At 38.4% G+C, this 16,503-nt stretch overlaps 1 protein-coding gene across 3 annotated transcripts in view; it reads left to right on the forward strand.

Moving 5' to 3' along the window:
- Window positions 1-16,503, forward strand: part of slit1b (slit homolog 1b (Drosophila)) — a 101,773-nt gene that overhangs the window by 63,965 nt on the left and 21,305 nt on the right. For all 3 annotated transcript variants that reach the window (XM_036136738.1, XM_036136739.1, XM_036136740.1), the window contains exons 26-33: window positions 3,704-3,867; window positions 8,904-9,028; window positions 9,223-9,317; window positions 11,533-11,672; window positions 11,808-11,901; window positions 12,086-12,223; window positions 15,651-15,879; window positions 15,976-16,106. In XM_036136738.1, coding sequence (XP_035992631.1) covers window positions 3,704-3,867; window positions 8,904-9,028; window positions 9,223-9,317; window positions 11,533-11,672; window positions 11,808-11,901; window positions 12,086-12,223; window positions 15,651-15,879; window positions 15,976-16,106 — 1,116 coding nt within the window. The remainder of the gene's footprint in view (window positions 1-3,703; window positions 3,868-8,903; window positions 9,029-9,222; window positions 9,318-11,532; window positions 11,673-11,807; window positions 11,902-12,085; window positions 12,224-15,650; window positions 15,880-15,975; window positions 16,107-16,503) is intronic.

The following is a 16,503-nucleotide window of genomic DNA, read 5'->3' on the forward strand; positions in this document are numbered from 1 at the left end:
GGACTTTAGAACTGGGGTGATGTGTTCTACTTTCTTAGTCTTAGTGAGGACGTGGGCAGCAGCGTTCTGGATCAGCTGCAGCTGTCTGATCCACTTTTTAGGCAAACCTGTGAAAACACAGTCGCAGTAAAGAGGGATCCTCTTTGCATAATCTCTGATGAGCAAGCATGGAGACCCTTTTCTCTCTTATGTTTTTTTCTGAGGGCCACAGTAATTACAAGTTAGAGAAAGCCTAGAAGATATGTAACTTCATTTGCAAAAAGTTGTAAATTTCCTTTTGTGTTTTTTTTGTTTTGTTTTGTTTTTTTTACAGTTTCTGCCCGTCAAAACTCAACAAAATATATTAACCTAATCACTACTGATTTAACAAAGGCATCTAGATGTTTACGGATGTAAACATCTTCAGTTTTTACATTTATTTTTGGTCTCAAAAACGAAAATCTTTTTGTTAAATATGAACAAGTATGATATTTTGAAGGCTGTGTACATAGTGCATTTGTCACACTCGCCTAATGTGATGGATGGAGCTGCTTCTATTTAGCCAGGTATCATAGGCCTTATTGGTGGCCTTGTCTGCTACTTTTCTGAAAAGCCGATGCTCTCAGCAGCTGCATGCATTCTTTCAAACTCTCCCTCTCCACGAGGCTTGGACTTCTTGCTATTTCGGTCACTGGAAACGTTTTCTCATAAAGTTCTATCACTAAAAGTTCTTATAAACTCTGAGTGTTTTGTATCCAAACACCAGCGGTCGCACACCTGTCCATGACCCCCAGATTAGTATGCTTATGCCGGTCAGGGTGTGACTGTCCTATAATGATCAAATAGTCGCTCATGAGTTTTGTTCTGAAAATGCCACATTTAGCCTCACTTGTCTTTTTTCATAGCCGCTATGACCGGAACCTGTCACTTTAGCTCATCTTGCTCTGACGCTTGAAAACACGTTACACTGACCCTGACCCAGATGGATGGCTTGCTGACAGGCAATCACAACAATCTCATTGGTTGTTAATATTTTTTCCTGTAAGCTTTAAAATGTTATTTATTTGTTTTAAATTATGTGGCAGACCTAAAAAAAAGGATTTTGAAGGCAACATACAATCCTGAGACTGGAGGTTGCCAACTCCTGCTCTACGATCGTGGTGAAGACTGCTGACTAGACAGTTGTCCAGCAGATAGTCGCTCACAGCGCTCCTGCTTAGCGTCATCCACAAAGGTCATTGTTAAAGAAGCTGACCGTCAAGTTTGCATTTCACTTGGAAATCATGTCCTAGAGTCTGGAGGAAGAGTGGAGAGCAGTGATGTAGTCAAGTAAGACTCTTCTGAGACCAAGACCAAAACTAAGACCGATTCTTTAAAATTAGATGGGACACTAGTTTGTTTTTTATATATTTAAAAAAACAACAAAAAATTACTTAAAACACAAAATTCTGAATTTGAAAGATCCATTCTTCAACTAAAATGACTCCTGAGTAATAAATTATCATCGTAAAATGATATTTGTAAACTGGTGCAACATTTCTAATGAGGGTCAGGGAGCAGTTTTCCACGTCTTATATTGTTTGAATGCCTGATTGCATGAACCTCTCAGTAAATTGTGCATCCACTATGTCTAGAACAGAGTAGAACTCTTTGTAAAAAAGTGCCAAAGCACCACCGAACGCAGGGATTAGGCTGTGCTCTGAACGGGGCTTTTTATTTTTTCCTCTATTGATTAAACACCCCCAATGAACACAGGCTCAGTAATAAGTTACTCTTTAGGTCCCCGGGGAGTCACAGTCGTCCTCACTTTTATTTATTTATTTATTTTTTGTACAAAAAAGCTTGACTCTACAGAGCTCAGAACAACATAACCTCAAAGATGAGTGCTCCAAGCTCTTCTCAGCTTTACAGATAAACATGTAACTTACGTGAGAAGCAGACAGCATGTATCTATGTCGGGCTGGTGGGATGAGTCCAACTTTCTGAGTAGGATAGCTGAGAGGCGGTTCTGACTACATTCAGGTGTCGAGGCAAAGTTATCCTCGGACAGTATTTGTACCCCATGTGTCGGGAGCGCAGGAAGAGAGGCGCTGCAATGTAAATTAGTCGAACTAACGGAGCATTAATCGTTGGTTTTGCGGGCGATGCTGATTCTCACCTCATCTGGTCACAATGTGGGGGACGGATATGGAGCCCTTCTGAATCTGGGGGGACGCGTCCATTCAGGTTGTTTGCTTTTTTTTCTTGTGACGCGCATTTGTGGTGCAGATCAAAGGGAGTTAATATTTGAAAAATGGAATCAAACCGGCCTCGACCAAATTTTTCTAGACCCAATAGGATGAGGCTGAGCCCAAGACCGAGCCCAGGAAACGACATCCCTGAGACCGGTCTCAAGAACTCCATCCCTGGTGGAGAGGCCCAGAATCCATGTTGCCTGAAGTTCAGTGTAAAGTTTCTACAGCCAGTGATGGTTTGGGGTCCCATGTGATCAGCTGGTTCTGGCTACACTTCGGTTTTCTGAAGTCCACAGTCAATGCAGCCTTCTACCAGGAAGTTTTAGAGCACCTCATGTTTCCTTCTGCTGACAAGCTTTAAGGAGATGCTGATTTTAGTTCCTGCAGGACTTGGCACCTGCACACTCTGCCAAAGGAACCAAAAGCTCCTTTAGTGACCTTACTGGATTGACCTGCAAACTGGCCAGGCCTGAACCCGATATGGAATCTGTGGAGCATTGTTAAGAGGATGATGAGAGACACCAGATCCAACAATGCAGATGGGCAAAGGGCAGCTATCAAAGCAACCTGGGCTTCCATTCCACCTCAGTAGAACCACAGGCTCATCACCTCCATGCCATGCCGCACTGTTGCAGTAATTCATGCTGAAGGAGCAGTCTAGTGTTGATTGCATATGATGTGTAGGACCTGAGTTTTCAGTAGCTCCACATTTCTGCTTAAACAATAGTTTTTTTACTGGCCTTTTATAATCTTTATGATTTATAATCTCAGCTGTAAGCCATGTTCCTAAAACAAACAGAAATAAACAACTGAAACATATTAATCGATTTGATGACTCTATAAAGTATGAGTTTCATTTTTCAGTTTGAATTACTGCAATATAAAAAACATATATTTTTCTTCAACTGTACCTGCAGGTCTAGGGCCTGTGATGATTATTGAATAAGATTATTATTTTTTTCTGCCGATTTAACCAATTGATTTGACCACTTGTTTTAAATCATTGCCGTTTAAAAAGACATGGTGATGACCAACTTTCAGCTCACTGGTGAAGGCCACTAGATTTTATTTATAGTCCCCTGATCTTCAAAGTCAGGTCTTTGGAAGAGAAACAGGACCACAACATCGCAGATCCTCCACAATTTTAAATAGTGGGCATTACGCGCTTCATTTGTTCTAGTGCAGACTCATCTGGGGTGTTTGTTGCCAAAGACTTTTGATCTGATCTGGCCAAATCACACAGTAGAATTGATCAAACTTAACATGTTTACTTTTGTGTGGTAAGAATAAAATATTTTCAGCAGTTGGCATTTACATGGCATCAATCAGACCAAGATCTCGTTGTTAACTGTGGTTCTCCTACGGTGAAGTTTGGAGATGTCCCTACTTCTGTTACCGTCCGGCTCACATTTCCCACCCCTTGGTCTCTGCCTCTTGTTCACATCTTTTCTTACTATGTTGCTCAGCTCCTTGTTTTTTCATTCCTTCAGAGCAATCGGAGCCAACCCTCTGTACTGTGACTGCCGACTGCTCTGGCTGTCAGACTGGGTGAAGAGCGGCTATAAGGAGCCTGGTATCGCCCGCTGTGCCAGCCCCCGGGGAATGGAGGGCAAGCTGCTGCTCACCACACCTGCTGACAACTTCCAGTGTCTGGGTTAGTGGACAGAAGGCTCTTCTGTCTTTAAATGACAACAAGAAAATATGTGTGTAAAGACTGCACATGACACCGTTTTATACAGTGCATACGATTTCATCCGCCTCTGCATTCACTTCAGGCTTGATTTGGTGTGTTTTCCATTCAAAGGGACCTAACTGTTTAGACATCTTCACATAACCTTGCATCTTATTTTTGTTCTGCGGGATGAAATTAGAGGACTGCAGAATTGACAGGTTATTCTGGTCTGTAATTTGATCTTTTTTCCCCTAGTTCTAAACAAATTCAGCTCTATGCAAATGCATCCCAATGGACAGTCTTTAATGAAATCTTTTTAGTTGGTGTGGCACACTAGAGGAGTTGGTGGCTGTTACTCCCACGCACTCACTGCTCCAGACACTGCAGTGCAGACAGAGCCAATCTACAGAAATCTACAGAAAATTGTGTCCACATATTAAATCAGAATTGTCTGCAGGTAGATGTTATGCGACTGTTCTTATTCCTGTTTTTATAAAGCCTTTAAAACTGTCACAAACAAAACCAGTGCTTTTAATCAGCCATCGATACATTGTTTTAAGGAACTCTGATTAACAACCAGCCATGTTCTTCGACTACAGATTAACATACTATATATAAGCTTTCTACAGGGAAGATTGTTTATAAATCATCCCAAACATGAGTCGTTTATTTAAGACTGTGCCTCATACATGTAGCTATTTGTTCCTCCTACATACTGTAGTTCAATACATAGGCTGTAATGGAATGCAATAGACAGTACTTGGAGCTCAGTCTAATAGGCATGGGTGGGGGTTCGTACTACAGGTTGGATATATATATATATATATATATTATATATATATATATATATATATATAGATATATATATATATATATATATATATATATATATATATATATATTATATATTATATATATATACTATAATATTATATAATATATATATCTATATATATCTAATACTATTTATATATATATTATATATATATATACTATATATATATATATATATATATATATTATATTTTTATTTATATATATATATATATATTTTATATATATATATGATAGATTGATAATACACCTGATAAAGTCACATACAAAAATTTCAATCTTTATAAGGATACTAAGAAAAATACTTGATATCACTTTTGATAGTAGGGAAACAGTTTTTGATGGCACAAGGTTATTTTTGGTTTGGGAAAAATATGATTATGAACACTTACTGCTATTATCAGTGTACCTTTGATTCAGTCATGCAGCTTTTTATTCTGTCATAACTGCTTATATTTAGCGTGCCACTGTGTGCTTTCATTTACCTGTTAATTTGCTGATGGCCCAAATAGATTTAGGGAAAAATAAAGAATCATTCAGCAGTACAAAAAAATTGTGTTTTTTAAGAATAACATTCTAAACAAGCTAATATTCAAACTGGCAGCGTTAACTTGTGTTGTCTTGGAAATGTAGTACTTCAGTGTTGCAGACCCAGGAGCTTTAATTACCTTTTTTACTTTGCTCTAAAACATCAGTATTGTAGCGTTAGCTTGTCGCATTAGCTGAACATGTGGCATCATCCAGCATTTTGTTTTTTCTGTCATTATAGGGAGAGTTCATCCAAAGAACCCTTTTGTGTTTGTCTTATTGATAAAGAGGCTCTCATGTGTTTTTCTGGATGTACTCGAGATGTTAGCAGAGTTTAAACTTCCAGCAGCAGATCGTTGTAGAGATGAGCGGCTGCAGGGAGGCTGGCTGACTGTTATTACAGAAATTACTTAATCTGGCCAAATGTAAACTACTTAGTTTATATTGATTTTGACACAAATGATATATAAATATTTGACTCTCAAATATTATTTTTTTTGTATTGATAATATCAAGATATCGATTATTTTGTCAACACCATTTTTCACAGAATAAAACTACTGATGAGGAATCAGGTGGGGGTCATGTGCCTATTTTCCTGGAATCACTATACCACTTGCTCACCAAGCAGGGGTTTCATGCTTTTATCTTTATTTCTACAGATACTACAGAAACAGTGTCTCTTTGCTTTTAAAATAGAACAAATGTGACACAGAAGACATTCTGGGTTTGTTTGTTTATGACTAAGTGCAAAAGATAAAAACAGCAGCTCCTATTAATTATAGCAATGACAATGCTGATAATTAATATGCTGTGGGGAAACTGATTACTGTTACTGATGCTATTGTTTCAATAATTTAAGCATTTGATAATAATACATTTAACATCTGTTAAACATAGCTTACAAAAATGGTGACAGTGCTGACAACCGCAACGAATTTACAACAGTGTTATGTTTCACACTACAATTTAATTAGATTAATTATAGTAATTTGACAAACATTTTACATACTTGAAGTTTCATTACAGTCATCTGCAGCCATTTTAGTTTTGGCCTCACAACATCAACTAATTTGATTGTAAAGTTAGCCAATTAAAATATAAACTCATAATATAAGTTTTATTATTGCCTATTTTTTCCAACTGAGGGAAATATTTATGGAACAGAATCAAACTTCTAAGGATTATATATTGCTGGGGGAAAATAATCCATGTTTTTATCACAACTCAACTAGATTTTAGCTATGCGCTGTATGCTGGGATCAGTCTGGCTTTTTTTTCATGCTGCCAGCTTGTTCAGAACGCTGCTGCTCGTCTTTAAACCATTAACCCACAAACACGTCCCACCTGTTCCGTCATCTCTCCACTGGCTGACTGTGTGCCAAAGGATTGATTTCAAACTTCTCTTTAAATGTGTTAATGGACTTGCTCCTCCGTACCTCTCTGACCTGCTTCAGCCTTACGTTTCACCACTGGTCCTTAGATCAGCTGACCAGCTTCTGTTGGTTTTACCAAAACCAGGCTGAAGCTCAGAGGACATCAGACCTTTCCAGTCGTGGCTCAGAAATTATGAAACAAGTTGCTATTAAATATAAGACAGGCTTCGTGTCTTGTTTGTTTTCAAGTCTTCCTACAAAATGTTTCTTTTCAGGGGTGTTGACTCATTGTTGTTTTCTGTTTTCATTTTACCACAGTTTTTCTGGTACATAATTCCTCTATTCGTCCTCTCATTTGGAGCAATATAGGCTCTGCTATTCAGAAAACCTGTAGGTTTGAAAGCTTTTAAATTCCCTTATAGGAAAAAGCTTTCTCTGTGTGTTTTGTATCTATTTTTAACATCCAGAGCTGCTTTTAGACTATTTAGTCAAAGAGAAGGGCAGTGCAGAAAATAGAGGGATGTGCGGGTGCCGGTCAACTGCAGGAAAAATCCTAATCACGGTTATTTTGGTAATTATTACAATCAGGATTACTCGTGATGATTGCTCACTAAGTTTTAAAAACACATATTCTTTTCACGTAAAAAGTCAATATTGACTTGTCCCAAATGTTTTTCTTTAATTTTCACTGTTTGTTGTTCCTTGCTTTACAATGTAGACATTTTATCTGTCATAAAAACTGCAATTGTTTCTACAATCATATTTTAAATACTACATGATCTTCCTACATGTTTGAAAAGGAGAAGGTTGAATTAATAATGCCAATTCATTTTATATAATCATCCCTTATTACCAGACTGTATTTAATACATGTATGCTATGTTTTTGACCAATTACACAACTTACAGTTTCAAAACCAAAAAATGATATTGACAAAAAGTCAGAAATCGTTGATATGCTTGCAAAGTTATGTAAATTGTGGCCATATATATATATAGATAGATATATATGTAGCTGACTTGCAGATATTAAGATCTTTATTGTGAGTGACCAAATGGATGGATATAGAAATTAGGTTATCAGCGAGACAGTTCAAGTTATGCAGTTCAGAGAGAAACTTAGAGTCTGAGATAAAGAACATTTAGGACACAGAATATAGTGAGGATGTGGATGATATGAGAAAACAGAAACCTTGGAAAAGAACGAGAGGGAAGCTGATGTGCCCTAAAGGTAGCAGCGGAAAAAAGAGTAATTGGTAATGCTGTGCGTGTGTAATGTCGTCAAAGTCAACAGTTTTTTTCCAAAAGTGCAACTTTTTCATCACTGTGGCTTATAACTGTTCATTTTCATAGCGCCCACTTGTGGTCACACAGTCTTCTGAGCTTCGAACACAGCTTGAAATGTCGTTGTCTGTTAATTTGCAGTCAAAAGAATGCAAACAAACGGCAATTTAATTTGCCAAATTATTGTAAACAGCAACAAAGTGGATGTTAACATTAGTAATTGTCTAATTATCACCCAGTGATTATTTTTTATCACAGAGCTTGGAGCATTTAGTGTGCAAGTTGGTTTATTTTTAATCCCATTAACAGGCAGTATTATATTCATTTTTGAATTCACATGACAAACACTCATTGTCATCCAGGTGTCACTATTTCTAGCACCTTCAAGCTATAGTACTGTGTTTTTTATTTTTATTTTTTAATGAATTTTCTATGTTTCAAAGGATCAGTGTGTCATGTGTCCACGTCACCCACACATCAGCACACAGGAAGCCTTTTTATTCTGCGTTTTCCCCATTAGCCTATATTGCATGCCTGTCAGTCTCTTTGTTCTGTGACTGACATGTTCTTCAGATCCCCGTGAAGCGCGACTATGAAGTGATTGTGGCCGTCTGTCAGTTTCAGGCCCTCCTCAGGCGAGGGTTGCCTCTGAGCCAAAACCTGAAAACAAAAATAAGGAGGAGGAGAGCAATTACATGCAAAAGGAGGGAAAAAAAATCACTTCATAAATTTAAATGAGAAACCAGAGAGAAGAGAACAAGCATTCAAATTGTAGGGTTGTTGTTACACTAAAATAATAATTTCAGCATATTTCAGCACAATTTGCATATCAAAAATGAAAAGACTGATTAACTGAACAATGATAGGCTGGCTTGCTTTGATGCACCACAATTTTCTTTTGAGTGGTTGTTATGTTTCTCTCATAATGTCACTTGCCTTGAAAGGTGCTCTGCTGGCAAACTGAACGCTGGCTGTTTGTGTTTGTGTGTGAAATCAGGCCCGGTGGACCTGTCTGTTCAGGCCAAATGCAGTCCATGTGTGTCCTCCCCTTGCCAGAACCAGGGAACCTGCGAGGTCCACCAAACCCGACAGTACACCTGTGCCTGCAAGACCGGCTTTACGGTATGAATCTAAATGTAAAGGTGGGGGTTAGAGGAAACAATGTCATCTAATGAACTCCCTGTCCAATATGTTATATTTGCATCTTTCCTGATTATTCTAGCTGGTATCTGTCTCTAATAATCTGTTGCCTTTTTTTTCCAAATGAGCTGATCTTAGTGCATACTTATGCATGCATGTGTGTTCCGGGTGTTCAGGGTAAACACTGTGAGACCCCAGTTGATGCTTGTGTCAGCAACCCCTGCACCAACGGAGGAACCTGCCTAAGAGAGGAGCAGACAGGAGGCTTCAGGTAACAGGTCTTTTTGTGGTTAGCAGTAAACAAGACCAACAAAGCTACTAATGTACAACGCTTTCTGAATGGGTGTTATCAAATACGTCCTCATTTAAAACATTCTCAGCTACTTGATTTCCTGGCAAAGTTCTTCCTTTACTAGGTTTACTGCACTGCAGTCCTATAGGAGGTTTAGCCTGGTGAAGCATTTCTGACATGTGGAAGAAATGTCAATCCCTATTATTTTGAAATTGAAAAAGAAAAAAATAAATAAACTGGAGCAGAAGAATAGTGAATTGCCTGATAACTTAAAACTTCACCTAATGTAACAAAGTAGTGTTTTTCTAATTTAGTATATTTCATAAAAAGTAAAAACAAGTCAAATGGGAATTTAAGCACCCTTTAACAATCTCTGTAAACCAAAGAATATCTCATCTAGAAATTTTTAAAAAAGCACTAAAACAAAAAAAGCAACTAAACTTCAACAGAAAGTAAATTAGTAATTTTCATAACTAATGATAAACAACACCAAGTTATTTTGACTGAACAGATTTTTGGATATTTTAGTGTGCTGAGTACCTGAGAGATCCTGTACATGTACTTTAATTTAGGCAAACGATATTCCATAAACTGAGCGGTGCCGATACCCAGTATAGCAAATATCTCATTTATTTGATCCTTTCAGTATCCAAAGTGTTCCCACGAAAACAGAGTGATTCTGAGTTGTTTTCTAAATGCTCCCACTGCAGCTTTCACTTGGTTGGTTGTTGGCAGTTCACTATTTAGTATCTTGGCAGTTTTGGTCAATCTGATTCTGACCTTTTCAGGTACCAGTTACTGCGGGATGTTTCATACCAGCTATGCTTTTATTTATTATCACCACCCATGTTTCTACAGCTTTTACTCTCACAGGCTTTTGACAAGTCAATCAACTGTCCAAGCATGAAACATCAGCCTTTAAAATGGGCAGAAAGGTCTGCCAAGTATCATATGGTAGACATTACAAAATAAGAGCATACTTACAAAGCAGAATATGCCAAAAATAAAAAGCATTTTGTAAAACTGCTGTTTTGGTAATTGGAGCCAAAATAAAAATAGTTCATATAGTTTTATTGATTAAAACTACTTTTTTTTTTAAATAAATGGGTTTCAGTAGCATCTCACTTTTAAAATACTACTGACCATACCTGGAGCTCTCACTCCAAGCTCAACTCAAAACTTGACATCTTTATAGTTGCAAATATTAGCCAAAAACTAGAAAACACGCACACCAAACATTTGATTTTAGAGCTGTAACCAGTGTATAAATAATTCAGAAGGTCGCATTTAGGTAGAATGAAGCTCACTTTTCACATTGGATAATTTTAAACTTTAGCTGGGAGTCAGAAAGTCCAGATAATTAGCGCTGGGTATTAGCATTAGCATATCAACACTGGCACCGCCATGCGCAGTTGGTTGGTGTCTCTATATACACTGCCTTTACAGTACTATACTGCAAATTTCAAATGCTCTACAAAGTTTAAAATTTTAACTAACACCAGAAAATGGTCAACTCACTATGAGGTAAACTTAAAGGAACAAGCAAATGATTTAAACACACAAGTTTTTGGACTATGTTGAAGCACGAGTTGAAAATCCTGGAATCCTGAAATGATCATCGACATGATACTCCGTCGTTTTATAACGACGTATTCCAAGCAAATTCAAAACTAATTTTCACTGTTTCACATACAGTAATAAGCAAAATGTCAAACTGTCACATTCTGTAACATCTGTTAGTTTTATGACATTGTGATTGTACGCTGGGAACTATTTTCAACAATCCTCATCATAGCAGATTGTTAAAAGGTTATTTTTATTTGCACTTGACAGGCTGTAAGATATTTAGTGGCCACTGTCATCCTAACAGGCTTGTAAAGGCGAGTGAAAGAGCTAGATTTACACTCAATTGCACATGTTGACTTTTTAAAGCCAGATACTTATGTGGAGCCAGTAATTCAGTTCTCCATCACAAATATACAATATCTTCTTTTTTTCTTTTATGCATGTCATTAGGATATTTCTGATTTCATTCAGGTGGCTATTACCACTGGTTTTTAAACCTACTTAATGTCTTTCTTAAAACAATCTTGGGCAAAACAAAATTTAATTTGAGATGTTATTTTTCTTCAGACCCCAGGTATTTTCAATAATGGTGTTGCAAGCATGGATTTGTTTGTTTTTACCCCCTTAGCTGTGCATGTACATTCGGTTTCCACGGAACCTTTTGTGAGGTCAACGTGGACGACTGCGAGGATCACGGATGTGACAACGGGGCCACCTGTGTCGATGGAGTGGGCAACTACACTTGCGTGTGTCCTCCTAACTACAGAGGTACGACACAACATTATCAGCACAATAGGATCAACTGCCTTACAACAGGTTATAGAAAGATGAGCTAGAAACTTAAAAAAAACTGCACGCTGCCTGTTTTTTTCTTAATCCTTGGTTCTTACCTCATGTTTTAAGGTCTGTTTTGTGAAGAGGAGGACGATGTTTGCTCACCAGGTAGAAATCCCTGTCAGCATCAATCCACCTGTATCAGCAGTCCTACAGGCCCCAGGTAAAAGCACACACAAACACACACAAACGCACGCACCACACACACCTCTTCATTACTGCCAAGCTCAGCAAAGTTTGAGGTTACACCTGAGATTATAGATTCAACATACTGAATGTTGTGCTGACCTCCTAAAAGGATGCACATGTGCTAAGTAGGGTATGTGATTATGGTGTTTGTGCTCCAGGTGCGTGTGTATCCCAGGTTGGGTGGGACCGAACTGCAGTATAAACTACAATGAGTGTGTGGATCACCACTGTCAGAACGGAGCTCAGTGTGTCGACCATCTGGATGGCTACAGCTGTGTCTGCCCACAGGGATTCAGGTACTGCCAGCCCTGGAAAAGTGGAAACCCATGAAAGCCTATAGATACAAGGGGCTCAGCAGATTATGCTCCAAAGAAACTTCAATGTTTGTTTTGTTTGTTCTTTTCATATTGTGTATGGAAATTCACATTTTTAAATGAATATTTTATCTATAATTAAATGCAAACTTTTTTAAATTATGTGTAGGTTAAACAAAGCACCCTTCCAATGCAAGTTTGAAGCGTTGACTTTAACTATACTATTTTAGGAGAAACTTGTTAGAGTAATCATCATTTCTCTAAAACATTTTGATTTATGTGGCCAAGTTAATGGGCACAAACGAGGATTTTGATTTCTGTGTCCGTCACTTCCAGTGCAAATCAAGTCTAAAACAACAGCCCACAGTATGTAAAGCCATGAGCTTTTATTTAATAAAGCAAAACTCTTTTTTTTTTAAACCTTTCATTTTTAAAATAAAATCTTCCTTCAAAGTACTCCTCTAAAAAATTGCTTTGCTGAGTCCAACTGGTTAGATTTTTCTGTCCTGTTTCAGTTTGGTGAAGGACTTAGAAGCATAGATTGACTATCAAAATAGAGCCTTAAAGAGAATCTTTAATGACAAAACAAAGCTTGGTTTAGCACAGGGGGAACAGGTCATGGAGCACGGGTAGAAAACTAAATATGTAAAAGAGTCAAATGGTCATGGTCACAGAAGAATCCACATAACCCACCCACCTCTGACCCTCACTATCTGCAACAACACTGTGGATCACTTCTGGTTCCTAGACCTGAGATGGTCCTAACACATTGACACCGTCTGTAAGAAATCACAGCAGAGACTACTTCGTGCTACAACTTAAGAAGTGCAATCTTGCTCAAGAGCTACTGATCATCTTCTACACTGCCATCATTCAGTCTACGTTGGGCTCATCCATCTCTGCATGGTTCAGTTCAACTTGACATTTGAACTTGACAGATCCAAACTGTAACGAAAAATTAGAACTCCAGAAAGGAAAATCAGGACTGACCATACATCTATTCATGGCTTGTACTGGTCGAAGGCCAGTTAAAGGGCAGCCAAAATAGCTGTCGACCCAACTCATCCTGATCACAGGTTATTCAGACTTACCTTCAGGTCGGCACTACAGAGCACTGATGGCTAAAACGAGCCAACACAGAGCCAGCGTCTATCCCCAGGTGGTGACTCTGATGAACACTTTACAGTCAGGCTAACCAGCTATTCTGCTATGAAAAAAAAACAGAAATCTCTCCTGTACATTAGTGCCCCTTTTTATACCTATTTTCTCTGAACAATGTCTTTTCTGTTATAGGGTGCAGTTTTCTGTTCTGCTTGCTGTTACTTATCTGCCTGTTTTTCTACGAAAGTGCAAACATTGGAATCCAATGTCAAATTCCTTGTTTTTACCCACAAACCTGGGAAATAAAGTTGATTCTGATGCAGGAGCTTAAGTATTGCATCAAAGGTGGAAGATGACAGGGGAACCAGTTGAGCTGATGAGAGGAAATGTGTAGCAGCTGAGGCAGAAATAAAGCAGTGAAGCTAAGGGAGGGAAACTAATTAACAGCAATAGAGCTGAGAGACTATCAAACCAAGGGGGAAAAATACAAGAGAGATCTTAATTCCAAATGTACAAAGAACAGAACACAAGATTAAATTAAGAAACTAAACAGAAAAGAAGGAACTAATATGGGAACACTGGACTTAACAGAGATAGATTCAACCCCTAAAAACCTGGAGAATGTGACATAGGTAGGCCAATAAAAATAATATCACTGCAGTTAAAAATCTTTTAAACTATTAATGTGTTCTCTTCACTCCCACCATGCCTGAGGCAAAAGATCTAATACAAAGCGTTAAATTTTAAGTATGTGTTTGAAGTCCCCCGGGCGAGGCAGTGGTTTGCTTTGGCAGCTCTGGCCACTCTACAGAAGCTAGAGCTCAGTCAATGCTCAGCGCTGCCTGGGAGTCTGCACCTTATCAAACCAAAACAATTATTTCACTGTGGTTAAAATCTTTTTTATTAATGTGTTCTCCTTGCCCCCGCTATGGCTGAGACAAAAGATCTCATATGAAAGGTGTGAATATTAGTATTCAGTCTCAGAGTTAATTACCTCTGTGACTGAAAACATCCATAAGAAGTACCAGTCTGTCCCTGGCACCTACAGTCACTACTGGGACCTCGAGCTCGGTCAGGGCCAGCTGCTCTCTCTCATTAACATGTTCTCTTCACCCCCGCCATGGCTGAGGCAAAAGACCTCATATAAAGGTGTAAATATTGACTCTGTCACTGAAAACAGCCTGAAGAAGGAGCAGTTTGCCCCAGGAACTGGCAGCAACACTCAAATACACAGTTTCAAAGGATACATAGATCAGATAGGCTCTGCCTGATTAGATTTGATATTTAACTGGGTGAATTACTCCTTAAAAATATCCAAGAAAATCCTGCATATGCATGGAAACATTATTTATATGTTTTACTTTTATTTATGTTTCATTTATAACGATGTATTTTTTTTAATCATTTACCATTTCTTTAAGTGTCAACAGGGGGTGGGGGGCGGGGACTAAAGTAACGCCCAGGAGGCATGTCCCTCCTCCAGGCCTTTCTACGCAGGTGGAATCACTAAACCGGGCAAAGATAATCCAAATGGGGAGGAGCCGAGTAGGGCAGGCGAAAACAGCGGAACTTTGACTTATGGCAAATTATACAAGAGTTCAATAGAGGCAGATACAGTCACATTGAAAAAAAATATTTTGGACATTTTGACAGAATCTGAGATTGTTAGATTGAGCAAAAACGGACAATCCCAAAACGTATCATAGAATTTACCAATAGCTCCTGGGGAAAATAAAGGATATTAAGGGTCTGCCAATTGGCTCATAATGTATAGTCTTCTCAGGGTACGGTAAGTTTTAGTAATATAGTTCATATTATTACGATTGTTTTTCTGGTAGTCTAGATTAGGGCTGCACTATACGTTGCAAATGCATTGCAACGTATAGTTGCAATGAATTTGCATATGCATCATGCCTATTGCAAAGGTCTGCCTAGAATGCTACATGTTTTAGCTAATTATTCAAACAGCATGCATCCAGACTCTCTGTTTCTGTAATATATTCAGTTACACTTGCCAGTTACACTTTAATGGAGCATAGCAATTGTTAGAAAGTAAAGAGGTGGTAATTTGCTACAGTAAATAAAAAACTAAAACAGTTGGAATGGAAATAATAAGCAAACAATAAAAAACTAAAATTTCAGTCACTGGATAATTATCTGGGGTCCTTCATTTGATATTCTAATAAAAATCTATGTTCCAAGTTATGAGTACAACTCAGAAGAATAGTAACACAAAACCTCTTGTCCACACTTTTTTTGAACAATATTTGCCCATTACAGCTAATTTCTTTCTGATATATCTCCTCAGTGGTGAATTTTGTGAGGCGACAGATCTACAGCAGACACCCTGCCAGCTGGCCAAGTGTCTGAATGGCGCCCCCTGTGACGACAAGTTGGGGACTGCAATCTGTCAGTGTCTGCCAGGCTTTGAGGGCCAGAGATGCGAGAAGCTGGTCAGCGTCAACTTTGTTGACAGAGACTCTTATGTCCAACTTCAAGATGTGAAAAACTGGCCTCAGTCAAATATCACATTGCAGGTAAGAACAAGCAGGGGAGCCTGTCTCTGTTCAAATACCAAGCATAGCAGATCCTCTCCCACGCACAAACTGGTTTGTCTATTTTGTCTGTTATAGGTGTCAACTGCAGAAGATAATGGCATCTTGCTCTATAATGGAGACCATGAGCCATTTGCTGTAGAGCTCCATCAGGGTCATGTAAGGGTCACCTATGATCCAGGGAACCAGCCTGCCACTGCTATTTACAGGTAGATACATGTCACACACAGACATATGCAAGCAAGGATCCAACCCTGAGCAACCATTTACAGAAACAAATTAATACTGTTAAGGTAACATAGCCTGTACACCCACTGTCCTGGATCTAGCAGTGTTGGTGATTTGAAGTGCAGGTTATCTTATTGCCCCAGCTCCTCCCTTTGGTCAAGCTGCAATTCTACACTATGACATCTCTGAAATGTTATAAAAAGGGAAACAAACATTCTTTTGATGAAGGTGCTGCAGAATTTTTAACCAGCTATTTATTTTCCTCAGGTCTGTTTTTAAGAATTTATGCTGTAATTTTACTAACGTGTTTAGACATAATGATTAAACATTTTTGACAAATAAGCCTAAAATGACCACAGGCCGAAATACAGTGTGTAA

The sequence above is a fragment of the Fundulus heteroclitus genome, chromosome 5, assembly GCF_011125445.2.
Source record: "Fundulus heteroclitus isolate FHET01 chromosome 5, MU-UCD_Fhet_4.1, whole genome shotgun sequence".
NCBI classification, from domain to species: Eukaryota; Metazoa; Chordata; class Actinopteri; order Cyprinodontiformes; family Fundulidae; genus Fundulus; species Fundulus heteroclitus.